General features: G+C 56.9%; 1 protein-coding gene across 1 annotated transcript; it reads left to right on the top strand.

Moving 5' to 3' along the window:
• Nucleotides 1–3,703: 3,703 nt before the first annotated feature.
• Nucleotides 3,704–6,867, top strand: SIX1 (SIX homeobox 1). The gene is made up of 2 exons (XM_019290528.2): nt 3,704–4,549; nt 5,542–6,867. The coding sequence occupies exons 1-2, from the start codon at nt 3,990–3,992 to the stop codon at nt 5,828–5,830; spliced, it is 849 nt and encodes a 282-aa protein (XP_019146073.2). The 5' UTR covers nt 3,704–3,989; the 3' UTR covers nt 5,831–6,867.
• Nucleotides 6,868–12,622: the final 5,755 nt, after the last annotated feature.

Genomic DNA, 12,622 nt, shown 5'->3' with positions numbered 1-12,622 from the left:
TCTCAGTTCCCTGCGCCAAAACAAATCAGCCCCTCCTGGTCTCGGTTTAAATGTAGCTCACTGGATAATTAACTCCATCTTTCCAGCCCTGCTTTAACTGTTTATTTAGTGTCACCCCGTATTACCATCAATAGCACTTTCCTCTGAACAGGAGGAGCTGGAGGGTTTCACCTCCCAAAAGGAAATTCTTCGTAGCTTAAAAGAATCAGCATTCAGAAGGTACATTAGCAAAGAGCAAAGGGGGGGGGGGGGGGGGGTAGGGTAGGGGCGGGGGGATCTGGGGGTCCCATGGCAAAAGCAGGAGGAAATAAGGATGAATGGGGGGGGACAGGGACAGAAAGACGTATCGGCCCTCGGAGAGAAAAAAACAACGCGTGATCACCTCTAATGCTTTGAAAAATGTCCCGGTAAGTGCGCGAAGAAAGAGCCCTTTGTGCCCTGGGGATCGGCCACATCGGGAAGGCCTTATCCTCATCCTTATCCTGCCCCACCATCCCGGCCCGGCCCGGCCCTCCTCCGACAGCCCCGGCCCGGCCTGACCCCGCTGGGTGCGGGGGGACCCCCTCGCCGGGCACCCCCGGGGCGCGGGGGCCCGGGCAGGGACACGGCCCCCGCCCCGCGGACACCGGCTTTGTTTTTACAGGTGTCGGGAGGGCAATTTACTAACAAGTAATTAAAGGTCGCACCGGTTTGCAGGCGAGCCGGGCCAGAGGCTCCTGCAAGACAAGAGCGGTGCATATGGAGAGGGGTTTGTTCTTCCTCATTAAAAAATAGAATAATAAAGGAGGGGGGAGAGAGGGGGGGGAAAGAAAATACAAATCCTTTATTGTTGGGGAATAAGCCGGGAAGCTGGCTGTCTCCCTGCGCCTCGCATTCGGCAGGGAAGGCGGCGCGGATCCGGTATCACGTTGCAGATCCTCACTCGAGATAACGAAATGCGATCTATTTTTCAGAACAGCAAGTGGATGGGAAAGGAGCCTCTACAACACAAACCTCATTGACTTAATGGGTCGGTTTTGGATTTCGCCTTCGAAAGGTTCGGCGAACGGCAGCGTTGTGTTTCTGCCCCGCCGGCTCCCAGCCTCCAGTCCCGGCTCTCATCCCGACGAGAAGCGGCTCCCAAAAAACCGCCGCTGGTTTTATTTTGTTGCTCTATTTGTTTCCTTCAGACCCTCACACTTAAAGAAAAAAAAATAAATTTTACTTTTGCTTGGGGAAGAGCTTTATTTCTAAGCTCGGGAGGAGATGGGGGATGTATTCGGTTTACTTTTTTTCTGCTTTGTTTTGATTTTCTGGCGAAATCGAGGAAAAACCCGCAGCGCATTGCGTGGGCTCCATCTTCATCCCCGCCCTGCGTTGTATAAATACATCGAATAAATAAGGGAATGAATGAATTTCCCGCACAAGCAGAGCCCATGGGTGCCCGGGCAATGGGGGCGAGGAGCGGAGGCCCCCTCGTTCTGCCGCCGCCTCTCCGCGGGCGCGGAGGGCCAGGCCCCGGCTGCGGGGGGCAGCCCCGGGGAGGTCCAGCGGGGCGATGCTGCCGGGCTGCTCCTGCTCCGCCGGCAAAGGAAGGACCGAGAGGGGCCGGCGGCAGCCCCAACGCCGTTGTGTTGTGCGGTAGCTTTTTTGCTTATTTGCGTCTGCCCTAGTTTATATTTTATTTTTTGAGCGGCTCGAAACTCTCTTTTTTGTTGTTGCTTTTGTGATTTTTCAAGGGCTAAATGGGATGGGGTGTTCTGGAAATATATTTGCCTCTTTCTGTGGTTTAAAATGAAAGGTTCCAAATTTTTAGGAAAACCAGCCCCGGAGCCTTAACAAACATTGATGCTCAGCGGTCCTTGCCTGTAGCAACTCCCAGGTAGACCCCGGCGGGTCTGTCCCCTCCTTATTGGAATTTTGATGAGACGGAAGAATAAAGTCCCGCTCAAGAATCGCGAGGAAGCCTCGGCTCAGCCCTCGCCCGTGTCTGTCAGCTCTTCCGCCGGCCGCATCGGGATAATTTGCTTATTCCCAGCAAGAGCGGTGTTTGTTTTGGTCGGCCTTTTACAGCAGGAAAAAAAAAAAAGAAAAGAAAAAGAGAACAACAAAAAAAGGAGAACTGTGAGGGCAAGAGAAGCCCGCTCTCGTTATAGTGCCCAGGGTCTTCCCCCAGTCCCGCGTTGCGTTTCTCTCCTCCTCATCCAGAAGTCACAAACCCTCAGGTCCGTGCTCTTCCCGAGCTGAGCCCCTCATTAGAAAGAAGAAAATAAAATTTTAAATTAATAACAATAGAAATGAGGGATGGAGGAACCCACCCCCAGGCTGGGCAGGGCGCTGCTCCTCCAGGACGTGGCCGCGGGCGAGTCCATGCCTTATAAATCTGCGCACTTGCTCCAGACTTTAGGGTATTAGTTGATTTTAGAGCCGGGTTTAAGGCTTCGTTCCGGTCCCCACACAGCTGCCTTGTCAATAAGGATCTGTTCCAAGTAGACATTCCTTCTGGGAGGACATTGCAGCTCTTTAAGACTTCATCTGCAACATCATAAGTACTAAAATAAAATGGCAAGGGAAAATTACCAGACACATGGTCATGGGATATGGAAGCGCCCTGACTCCAGCGGACATAGTACAGTCGCTGTACAGACTGGGTGGCAGGGGCTTAATTTAAACAGACCCGAGACGCGAAGTACGTGGGAAAAACAACAATCCGGATTTAGGAAAATATCGGCCTTTCCCACGTCGTAGCGCGGGCAGAGGCTGCGGGCAGGGAGCGGGCAGCGGGAGCGCCGCTGGCCCCGGCTCCGAGCCCTGCGGCTCCTCCTCAGCCGAGAACGGGCTCCTCTTCCCTTGGAGCAGTAAACTCAAATAAATCCGACTTGGTAGGTCAAATAAATCCGACTGTCTTAGTGAGGACAAACAGGTTTTAAAGAGCCCCGCGATGGCTCTTAGCACCCGCGGAACGAACTCATTCCTGAATCCAAAGCGTTCTGGAGTGTGCTTAAAATACGGGCTTCGACTTATCTAATCAAAGATAAATACAGCCATAAAGACACCCCCGGCCCCCCGCGCCCTGCCCTTATCTCACCGCATTGTCCTCACCTCCCTGCTGACAATAGATTATCTTTGCTTAGGGAGCCTAATTGTTTTCTAATTTTTTAAATAATTGCTTTTGAGCGGGGGTGTGCAAATGAGGATTAGGCTAATTAAAGCGCCGCCGGTGGGTGCAGCGCTGCTGCCCGCGGTCTGCACGGGGTTGCCCCGACCCGCCGGGCCCCCCCCGCGGCGAACGGGGCAGAGCGAGGGGCAGGAAGGGGCGCACGGGCCCCGCGCGTTATTCAGCTCTTCACTAAAGCAGTATTTATTCATCCCCAGCTCTAAGGTAATTAAACACGGGCTGCCTTGGCAGGGGACGGCGAGCGGGCGGGGGGCAGGAGTTTTGGGGCGGAAAAAAGATGGAAGAAAGAAAGACAAGAGCCCGCCGGCAGCGGCTTCCCCGGAGATACGCCCGGGGGCGCGGGCGGCGGGGCTCCCCCGCAGCCGCCGGGGCCGCACCCGCGCAGAGGCGGCGGCGGGACGCGCAGCCGCGGCCGGGGCCGTGTCCCCGCCGCCAGGCCCCGCCCGCCCGTGCCGAGGCTCTGCCCGCCGGGGCCGGGCTGGGCTGGGCTGGGCTGGGCTGGCCGGGCTGGGCCGGGCCGGGCCGGGGGTGCCCAATCAGCGCGGCGCGGGGGCTCGGGCGCTTTAAGCGCGGCGGCGGCGGAGCGGGGACAAAGTCCCCCCGGCACCGCGACGAGCATCCCCGCTCGCCCGACACACCGCCCCCGGCTGCCGCAGCGCCTCCCCGCTCTGGGGCCGGCACCGGGATCGGGATCAGCACCGGGACCGGGCCCGGCGGGCGCCTACTCCGCGCCCCCTCCGCCGCCGCGCTCCCGCGGGGTGCCCGTCGCCTCCTCCTCGTCCTCGTCCTCCTCCTTCTCCTCGTCCTCCTGCGGCCGCCGCCGCGCTCGGCCATGTCGATGCTGCCGTCGTTTGGCTTCACGCAGGAGCAGGTCGCCTGCGTCTGCGAGGTGCTGCAGCAAGGGGGGAACCTGGAGAGGCTGGGCCGGTTCCTCTGGTCGCTGCCGGCCTGCGACCACCTGCACAAGAACGAGAGCGTCCTCAAGGCCAAGGCGGTGGTGGCCTTCCACCGCGGCAACTTCCGCGAGCTCTACAAGATCCTGGAGAGCCACCAGTTCTCCCCCCACAACCACCCCAAGCTGCAGCAGCTCTGGCTGAAGGCGCACTACGTGGAAGCCGAGAAGCTGCGGGGCAGACCCTTGGGCGCCGTCGGCAAATACCGCGTCCGCCGAAAATTCCCTTTGCCCCGCACCATCTGGGATGGCGAGGAAACCAGCTACTGCTTCAAGGAGAAATCCCGGGGCGTGCTGCGGGAATGGTACGCCCACAACCCCTACCCGTCCCCCCGGGAGAAGCGGGAGTTGGCGGAAGCCACCGGTCTCACCACTACCCAGGTCAGCAACTGGTTCAAGAACAGGAGGCAACGGGACCGAGCGGCGGAGGCGAAGGAAAGGTACGTGCCACCCCTCCGTCCCCCGATTTTTTCCTTGCTCCGCTGTGCGGAGGGCGTTTGGGAACCCCGGGAGCTGCTCCGAGAGCGCGGCGAGTTCCCGGAGCCGGATGGGAGCGACGAAAACACACGGTTCCCTCCAAATCCCCCCCCTTTTTTTTTTTTTTTTTTTTTTTTTTTTTTTCCCGTAAACCGCGTTGTGTTTTCCCCTTCCGTGGAAACCCAAATGGGTTTTTCACCCGAGATCCACTCGACCTCACCTGCCCTGGGGGAACAACGAGCCGCTCACCGTCCTCTTCCAGGCCGCTCCGCCGCCTTTGTTTGCTGCCTGCCTCCCCGAGGAAACCGGGAGCGATGCGGACCGGAGCCTCCGGGAAGCGGTCGGAATGCCGGGTCGTGTGTTGTCGGGGGTCGGGCAGGGTAGCTCTGAAGCCCGGAGGAGAGAGATGCAGCTCCGGGACGGAGAGGTGGGGGGAACCAGAGGGAGACCGGGATGAGGACGCGCTGGCCGGGCCGGGCCGCCGCCCCGGGCCGAGGCCACCCCGGCAGGCGACGCGGTGGCCTCTGTGCGAGGTGGCCGCTCGGCCCGGCGAGGCAGAGAGCCACGGAGGGCATCTCCTTCAGCAACCTCCACACGGAGCCTCCTAGACAAAGTCCCCCACCCTGCTCGTCCCGGGTCGCACTTTCATTTTCAATTAAAAAGAAAGAAAAGCCGCCCCTCAAAAAAATCCCTTCCTCCAATTTTCCCTCCTCACCTAAATTACCGGTCTGTTCAGTGTACCTATTTGTAGGAGGTGTAAAAGAAATAGGGACCATCCGTTATGAAATTATAAGGCTTATTTTCCCCCCTTGAGAAGCATCTGCTCCCACGCTGGAACTAAACGCGAAGGGTTTACGGGGGACATTAGCACAATGCCCATCCCCGCCGCCTCATGCCAGCCCTAACATCCCCGTTGTGGGATTATATATATATATATTTTTTTGCCTTTCCGCAGAGAGAACACGGAAAACAACAACGCGGCCACCAACAAACCGAACCAACTCTCGCCTCTGGATGGGAGCAAACCCCTCATGTCGAGCTCCGAGGAAGAGTTTTCTCCTCCCCAAAGCCCGGATCAGAACTCGGTCCTGCTCTTGCAGGGGAACCTCAACCACGCCAGGAGCTCCGGCTATTCCCTGAGCGGCTTAGCCGCATCCCAGACCCCTCACAGCCTCCAAGGCCACCAGCTCCAGGACTCGCTGCTGGGACCCCTCACGTCCAGCCTGGTGGATCTGGGATCCTAAAGGGCCTCGGCGGGCGGCCGGAGTATCCGGAGAGGAGGTTCTGCTCGGGGACAGAGGCTCTGGGTTGTACATAGAGGACAGCACCCGGTTTTACAGCTCACCCGCTGATTCTTAGCGGGACTATCGGCTCTTTTCACACAACCCCACATCGGCTCTTGCTCCAGTTCCCCCCCAGCGCTTCCCACCATCACCACGATTTTTTAATTATTTTTTTTTCCACGTAGCCAAACGCAGAGAGCAGCAATAACCCTCACCAGCCCTTCGAATTCAAATGAAGTCCCAACGGGAATTACAAAAAAAAAAAAAAAAAAAGAAAAAAAAAAAAAAAAGGGGGGGGGGAAAGAAAATAAAAACCCCAACCCCAGCTGGATCCGATTCCACCCAAATAAATCCCAGCACCGCGGGCGCGGTGGGGCAGGGTCTGCCGGCGCATCCCTGCTCTTTCCTGGCCCGGTCCTCGAGGAGCTGGGACGGGGACAGAGGGAGAGAACCGCTGTACTGAGCCCTGTGTCAGAGTGGGAGGCGGGAGGGGAAGTTACGTTTACATTTTTCATATTTAGCCTTACCAAAGAGATTTCGATATAGTTTAAATTAAAAAAAAAAAAAAAAGAAAGAAAGAAAGAAAGAAAGAAAAAAGAGTGGGGAAAAAAAAAAATCAAAAGCTGCAGTATTAGAGTTTTACGAAGTGCCTGTGTCTGACCGCGGCCGTGCGAGGCAGATACTGAGTGGGCTCCCGTGGACCCACGTCCCCCACCTTTCTCCTCTTCGGTGGTGAAATGCATCAATGTGGCTAAAAATTAGGATAATAATAGTAATAATAAAAGTCGACAGCCATTTTCTCCTAAACTGCCCCGCCAGTTTCCCGTTGCCTTCTCCCGTCTGTGCCCACTCGCCGCCTTCCTCCTCCGGCTTGCAGAGAGCCCGCGGATGACGCTGCCTGTCTCGAGTATTTGTTACCAAAAATCGCATGTGCTTTCGGGTTTATTTTCTATTGTACCTAAACAGTCTAAATTAAACAATGCTGATGGCAGAACACCCAGGCTGCGCTTTTCTTTGCAGGGGCGAGCCCGTGCCCCTCTGCCCACCCTCACCCCCCTCCCCACGGGCTGCAGCGGAGGTTCGGGGCTGCGGGGAAGGCGGTGGCTTCGTAAGGGAGCAAGGACGCGGCCGGAGGACCCGTTTTGCCTGCGGTCGCCCCGAGATAGCCCGGTGCCCGGCCGGGAGGGAGCGCCTGGCCCCGCCGCTCGCCCCGTCGGGGCCTCGTTGGTGCCGGTCCTCCCTGTTAGCGTTTTGCATCATTAAGTGCGTGTTTATTTATGTCTCTGCCGTGTTTGTGCTCGGGGTCTTGGGCCGTGGAGAAATGTCACCCTCTGCAGGAGGGTCTTGCCCGGCCAGAGCGCTGCGCGTCCCTCCCGCTCGATCCTCAGCGGGGCCCGGCCCCCGGCCCCGCTCCAGAGCCCCTCGCGGAACCCCCACCCGTGGCCGGACGGGGCAGCGGATCCGTGCCCACCCCTCGCCCTCCTCGGCTCCGGCTGCGGGGGAGCCGGGAGCCGGGGCCCGGGATTCTGGGATAGTTTCTCTCCTCCCTCCGGACGGGCCCCGGCCCGCCCCTCGGGGGACCCGGCGCAGATCCCGCCAGGCTTTCCTGCTCCCACGACCCTTTTGGGGGGGTATGGGCCGGGGCAGGGGGGGACCTCCCGGCCGGTCGGGACAGCGCCTGGCTCGTGGGGGCAAGGGCGGAGGGCGCAAATCCCGCTCATGGACGCGCAAACCGCGCGGGGGGCCGCGCAGCTGCTTGAGTTCATCTGCGGCCGCGGAAGGAGCCGGGGAAAGAGCCGGCGCTGCGGGGGGAGCATGGACCCCCCTCTCTCGGTGTGCGGCGACCCCGACCTCGGCTGTCCGGCTGGGGAAGGGGACCGGTCCCGCTGTGCCACCCGCCGGGACCTTAGGGGATGGACAGGTCGGTCCGTGCCCTCCGGTCCAGGCTCGCCCTCTTCGCCCTTCCCGGGGCTCTCACCCAGCTCCACCGTGATCCGTCGCAAAGCAGCGCAGCCGCTCCCATCCCCTCGGGCAGAAAAGGGGGAACCCCCGGGGAAATGAAGGAGGTTTCTAGGGAGAGCAGCTGCGGGCTCTACGCCTCGCGGATGGATAAGCTCCAGCTCCGTTTTTTTCCCAAACCACGGGCTCGGTGAAGAGGAAGGATAAATATTGCCCGGGGCTCCAGCCCTGCACGGCGGGAAAGCCAAGCAAGGACTCGCAAACCAGGAGTTACTTTCACAGCAAACAGCGCAGAGGCGCTTCCCGCTTGCAGGCAGGGAAGGGGTTGGCTGTCAAAGGGTTGGGGAAGATGCCATGGGATGCCCCCCTTGCCCAAATCCCCCTTTCCAGCACACACCTGCCTAGACTGGGGGTAGCTTCAGGCCCCCGGCTTCAGACCCCTACCCACCCCCCGGCTCTGTATTTCCCCAAAACGGAAAGCGATGAGGTTGGCAACAGGCGGATGGTGGAAAGGAGGGATGGAGGGTGCTGAGGGCATCCCCCTGGAAATAACTCCCTGGCCAGTCGTCAGGTAGGAGCAGGGAGACCCTGGAGCTGAGCCAGGCACAGGTTGCTGAGCTCTCCTCGATTAGGCTTGACCTCGCAGCAAGCTTTTCACAGCAGAGCCAGCCTGGGGAGGCAGCCTGGAGCTCTTTCTCACCTCGCTCTGCTTTGTATTTCTACCGGCAGGAAGGAGTTAATTCCCCCCCCCCTCCCCCCCACTTCCGTTCACCCCCCAGGACAGATTTCACACTGTGTCCAGGTCAGCCAAAAAAGGGGGAGGAAATGGAGAACAGCAGAATGATTAATTCTACCTGCTTTTCCCATGAGTGATCACCTGCTTTCGGGGTCATGAATAGCAGGTAGCTCTCTCCGTCTCCAGCTCTGAGAGGCTCATTTGTTTGGTGACAGCTGAGTGACAAGACCTGAAATCCGAGCCCTCAACTTTGCCTGATGTGTGGATAAAACCCTGGATGTTCCCTCAAACATTTCAGGAAATGAAAGTTGTAACGCGATCCCTTGTGCGCCCACATCTCCCCCAGCAACACACAAAAGCTCAAAGGAACCTTCTCGGATTAAATTCAGCCTGGAGAGGATGGAAGGAAAATGGAGAGCAGGCTGAGAAAGCTGGAACTGGCAGGCTTTTCTTCAGCACTTATTGGAAATGTCTGTCCAAAGCAGGGATTTAGAAAGGTCACCTCTACCGTAAACGCTTCTTCCTCCATCGGAGTCAGACGGGCAGCCCACTGCTCCACAGCCCGCCTCCACCTTTGGGACAGCCTGGGGAGGGCTGTGGGGTGCCCTTAGATTCCCCAAGCAGGAAATTCAGTGTATAAAAACAAACACCCAAGGAGAAAGCCAGCCCCCTTCTCTCTCCTCATTTAATTTCCTGGGTCACGCTGAGCCAGCGGCGTCCTGTGCACAAGCCACGCTCCTGCTCTGCCCCTGTCCTGCTGCCAGCTCCTGCCCACTCCCCTTCCCCACCAGCTCCCCCGAGGGGCAGTCCCACTCTCAGTAGAGTCTCAGGGACTCTGGTAGAGTCCCACTCTCAGCCCCCACAGTCCTGGGTCACATGCTGGCAGATCCTCCAGAGAAACTGCTGGTGAGGAGTGGATGCTTGCTCAGCCCACAGATTTAAGTCCAACATTTCCAGGCCTGGGTCCCTGACATCCCAAGCTGCAATTCCCGGAGCCCAGAGCCAAGATGTGGCACATTTGTGCTCTGTGTCTTTGCAAACTAGGCCTGAACAGCCAGAAAGTCAGAGTTTCATTTTAAGCTCACAGGTTTGGGAATGTCAGCAGCTGGAATGAGTCCAGGTGTGCGGTACCGTCAGGATTAGGCCAAGGCATCCCAACTCCCTCTCTCCTGAGTGGGTGTTTTTATGGAGCTGCCTGTCACTAGGCAGCCAGTGGCTGCTTGTGCTGTTATCCAGCCTGAAGATAAAGTACTATTTAACAATTGTTTAACTATTCTTGAAGTGCTTCAGGATCAGCAGAGTCTGTAAAAGAAACAGCACATGCCCCTGAGATAACTCTTCACCTCTGAGCTTCTGCCTTGCTCCTGCTTTTCTCCAGAGTTCAGCTCATGAACACTGCACAGGTGGAAAATCTCTCTGTCTGCCGACCCAGTGTGCTTTGCTGTCAGCAATTTTGCACCTGAGGAAGACCTCACTGCAGGGTGACGCTGCTGGAGATTGGTCTCTGTACAAACTCCGCCTTCAGGGCAGGTGCTGCAAGCTGCCCCATGTCACGAACAGCAGCAGGACACAGTGCTTGCACATCCTGGCCGGGGCAATCCATGCCCAAGGATGGATTTTGCTGTTCCTGTTGCAGCTGAAGCCGTCAGGTTTTCTGAGGGCACCAGGTGCTGTGTGGGGGGAGCAGAGGTGGCAGAGGCCGGATCTGCAGGAGCTTGGCTGCAGTGTACGAAGTAACCTGAGACGCCGTCATCTTTCCCAACTGGATGTGGACACAGTTTTAAATATGGAAATGAAGGAAAATTTGCTTTAATCTTCAGGCAGAGAGAGCAAATTACCAGGCTCCCCAGAGATTTTTAGTGCTCACTCCAACAACAGCCTCATGCTGTCTGGAAGGAGGGCACCAGGCTGAACTGCCATTCCATGCCACCCTGTCTTTCCTTCCAGTTGGACTTTTCACAAAGTGCAGGAACATTCCCTCTCTCCCTGTGGTTTACAGTATTCATCCACATCTCCTCAGATTTTAAACAGAGGTTGAACTTTCTCCGAAGCATATAATCCCAATCCTAATAATGAGGTTAAAGAGGCAGATTTAGTTCAATTACGGTTTCCTGTTTTCACTTGTCCAGTGCTTTTGGAAAATGCCTCTGTGGGCAGAGCGACTCCTTCTCATCCCTGTCTTAGCTTCTCATCCACAGCTTAGCTCTGCAGGGAGAGAGATGCTTTGGCATGATGTCATACCTGCTCAGATTCAGATGAATTTCAGCTGTGGTAGAAAAGGTATGGAAAATCCTCATGCCTGCATCTCAGGATGGAAGAAAAGGGAAAATTTTTTTTTTTTTCCCTGACTTAAGGATGGAAAAGCTTTTAAGATAATAGCTGGAGCATGGATCAACCCTGTTTAACAGGAGGGGAAACCGAGACCTGGGGAGATGATAGACCTGCTGAAGGTCAGAGCAAGGGCAGGTGATGGGGTGGGGAGGGCGGCTGGTGCTCTGCACTCCCACACTGCCTCCCTTTATAGTCCCTGTAAGTCACTGCAGCTTATCATTATGTAACACAATATTCCTAATAGTATGAGAAAAACCAATTGACTAAAAAACAATGCCAAATGAAGCTTGTGGCTAACACTCCCTGAAGAAATTGTCTCTTTTCTAGAACTGAAAAAAAAAATAAAAAAACCTCAAGCAAATTAGAAACAATTGAAAAATGAAATCACATCTGCAAACTATCAGGGCGCTTCTCCTGAGCCCCAACGGGAGCCTGTGTCCCCCCACCCCTGCTCCCACTACCCTGTATGGGGTGGTGGGTGTCACAGGGACCTGCAGCTCTGTCCATGAGGGCACAGGAGGGATTTTGTGGCAGTCCCAGGGCTGCTGGCAGGCATAGCCTTGGCGTGTGCTTCATTCAACACAAGGGCAGCATCATCCTAGAGCAAATCAGAGATGTATTTAGGGAATTAAGATCTTTGTACGCCCAGTGTTCTGGAGCTGGCAGGGAAATGCGAAGAGAAAGAGTTCAAGAGGGAAGGAACTCCAGTTTATAAACTGCTGTTCCCTTCCTGGGAGCCCTCAGGGGCTCCCAGGGGCTGGGCAGAGGCACTGGCACAAAGGAACCGCAGAACTTGGCTCAGAATCCTGCCAGGAGCTGCTCAGCTCTTCCAGAGCCAGCGGCTGCCCTCTGCCCACCCAGCAGGACTTTGCTGCAGGAGCAGGACCAAAGTGAGCAGGAGCTGGGAGTGCTGTGAAGGCTCAGCAATGCTCGTGGCAGGGGACACTTCTGTCCCCTGTCGTGGTGGCTTCCAGCCCTGTGGGCAAACAGGACCCCTGGTGCTTTACACCATGTGCCCTTCTCCCTGGATCTGGGACGGGGATGCTCTGGCCTATTCCAACCTCCCTCGGGTGTTTGGCGTCTGTTGGGTGAACAGTGGGGGAAGCACACGGTGTGACAGTGAGGGGACATCTCAGGCTGGGACACGTGTCACTGCTGCCCTGGGAAGGGGGAGAGGCTGAATCTCGAGCCTGTAGGAATCCCCCATCCCTGGAAGTGTTCAGGGTCAGGCTGGATGAAGCTCTGAGCAACCTGGTCTAGTGGAAGGTGTCCCTGCTCGTGGGATGGCCTTTAACGTCCCTTCCAAACCAAACCATTCTATGATTCTGTAATTCTATGAACTTCTATGAATTTCTGTTTTCAGAAGTGCCCCTCAAGGCAACATCCTCAAAGGCTGAGGAGGTGCTTGACAGGGAGGTGGGATTATTTCTTGGAGGGAACAGCACAGGCAGATGGATGTAGGGACACAGGAGCTGTGCTGTTCCCAGGGGACACGGTGCCTACTGAAGCAGACAGACGTACCCAGTGCAACAAGTCAGCCAAGAGGCTGATGCCACCTGCGGCTGTACCAGCCCCATCTATTGCAGAATCTGCTTCTGAGCCCTCCAGGTCCCAGAGGTGACTTGGACTGGGTTCAAAAAGCCCTCAGAGGGCAAAGGCAAAGCAGGGCTTGGGCATGGGGAGTTGCAGGCAGCTTGCTCAGAGACCCCCACCTCTGCTCTGCCTCA

The sequence above is a fragment of the Corvus cornix genome, chromosome 5 (genome assembly GCF_000738735.6).
Source record: "Corvus cornix cornix isolate S_Up_H32 chromosome 5, ASM73873v5, whole genome shotgun sequence".
In the NCBI taxonomy this organism is placed as follows: Eukaryota; Metazoa; Chordata; class Aves; order Passeriformes; family Corvidae; genus Corvus; species Corvus cornix.
The sequence above is the reverse complement of the archived record's forward strand: the minus strand, read 5'-3'. Positions and strand labels throughout refer to the sequence as shown.

Coding starts and splice junctions, on each gene's coding strand:
- SIX1 (XM_019290528.2), top strand. CDS start 3,990: ATGTCGATGCTGCCGTCGTTTGGCTTCACGCAGGAGCAGGTCGCCTGC. Junction 4,550..5,541: donor GCGGCGGAGGCGAAGGAAAG/GTACGTGCCACC, acceptor GCCTTTCCGCAG/AGAGAACACGGAAAACAACA.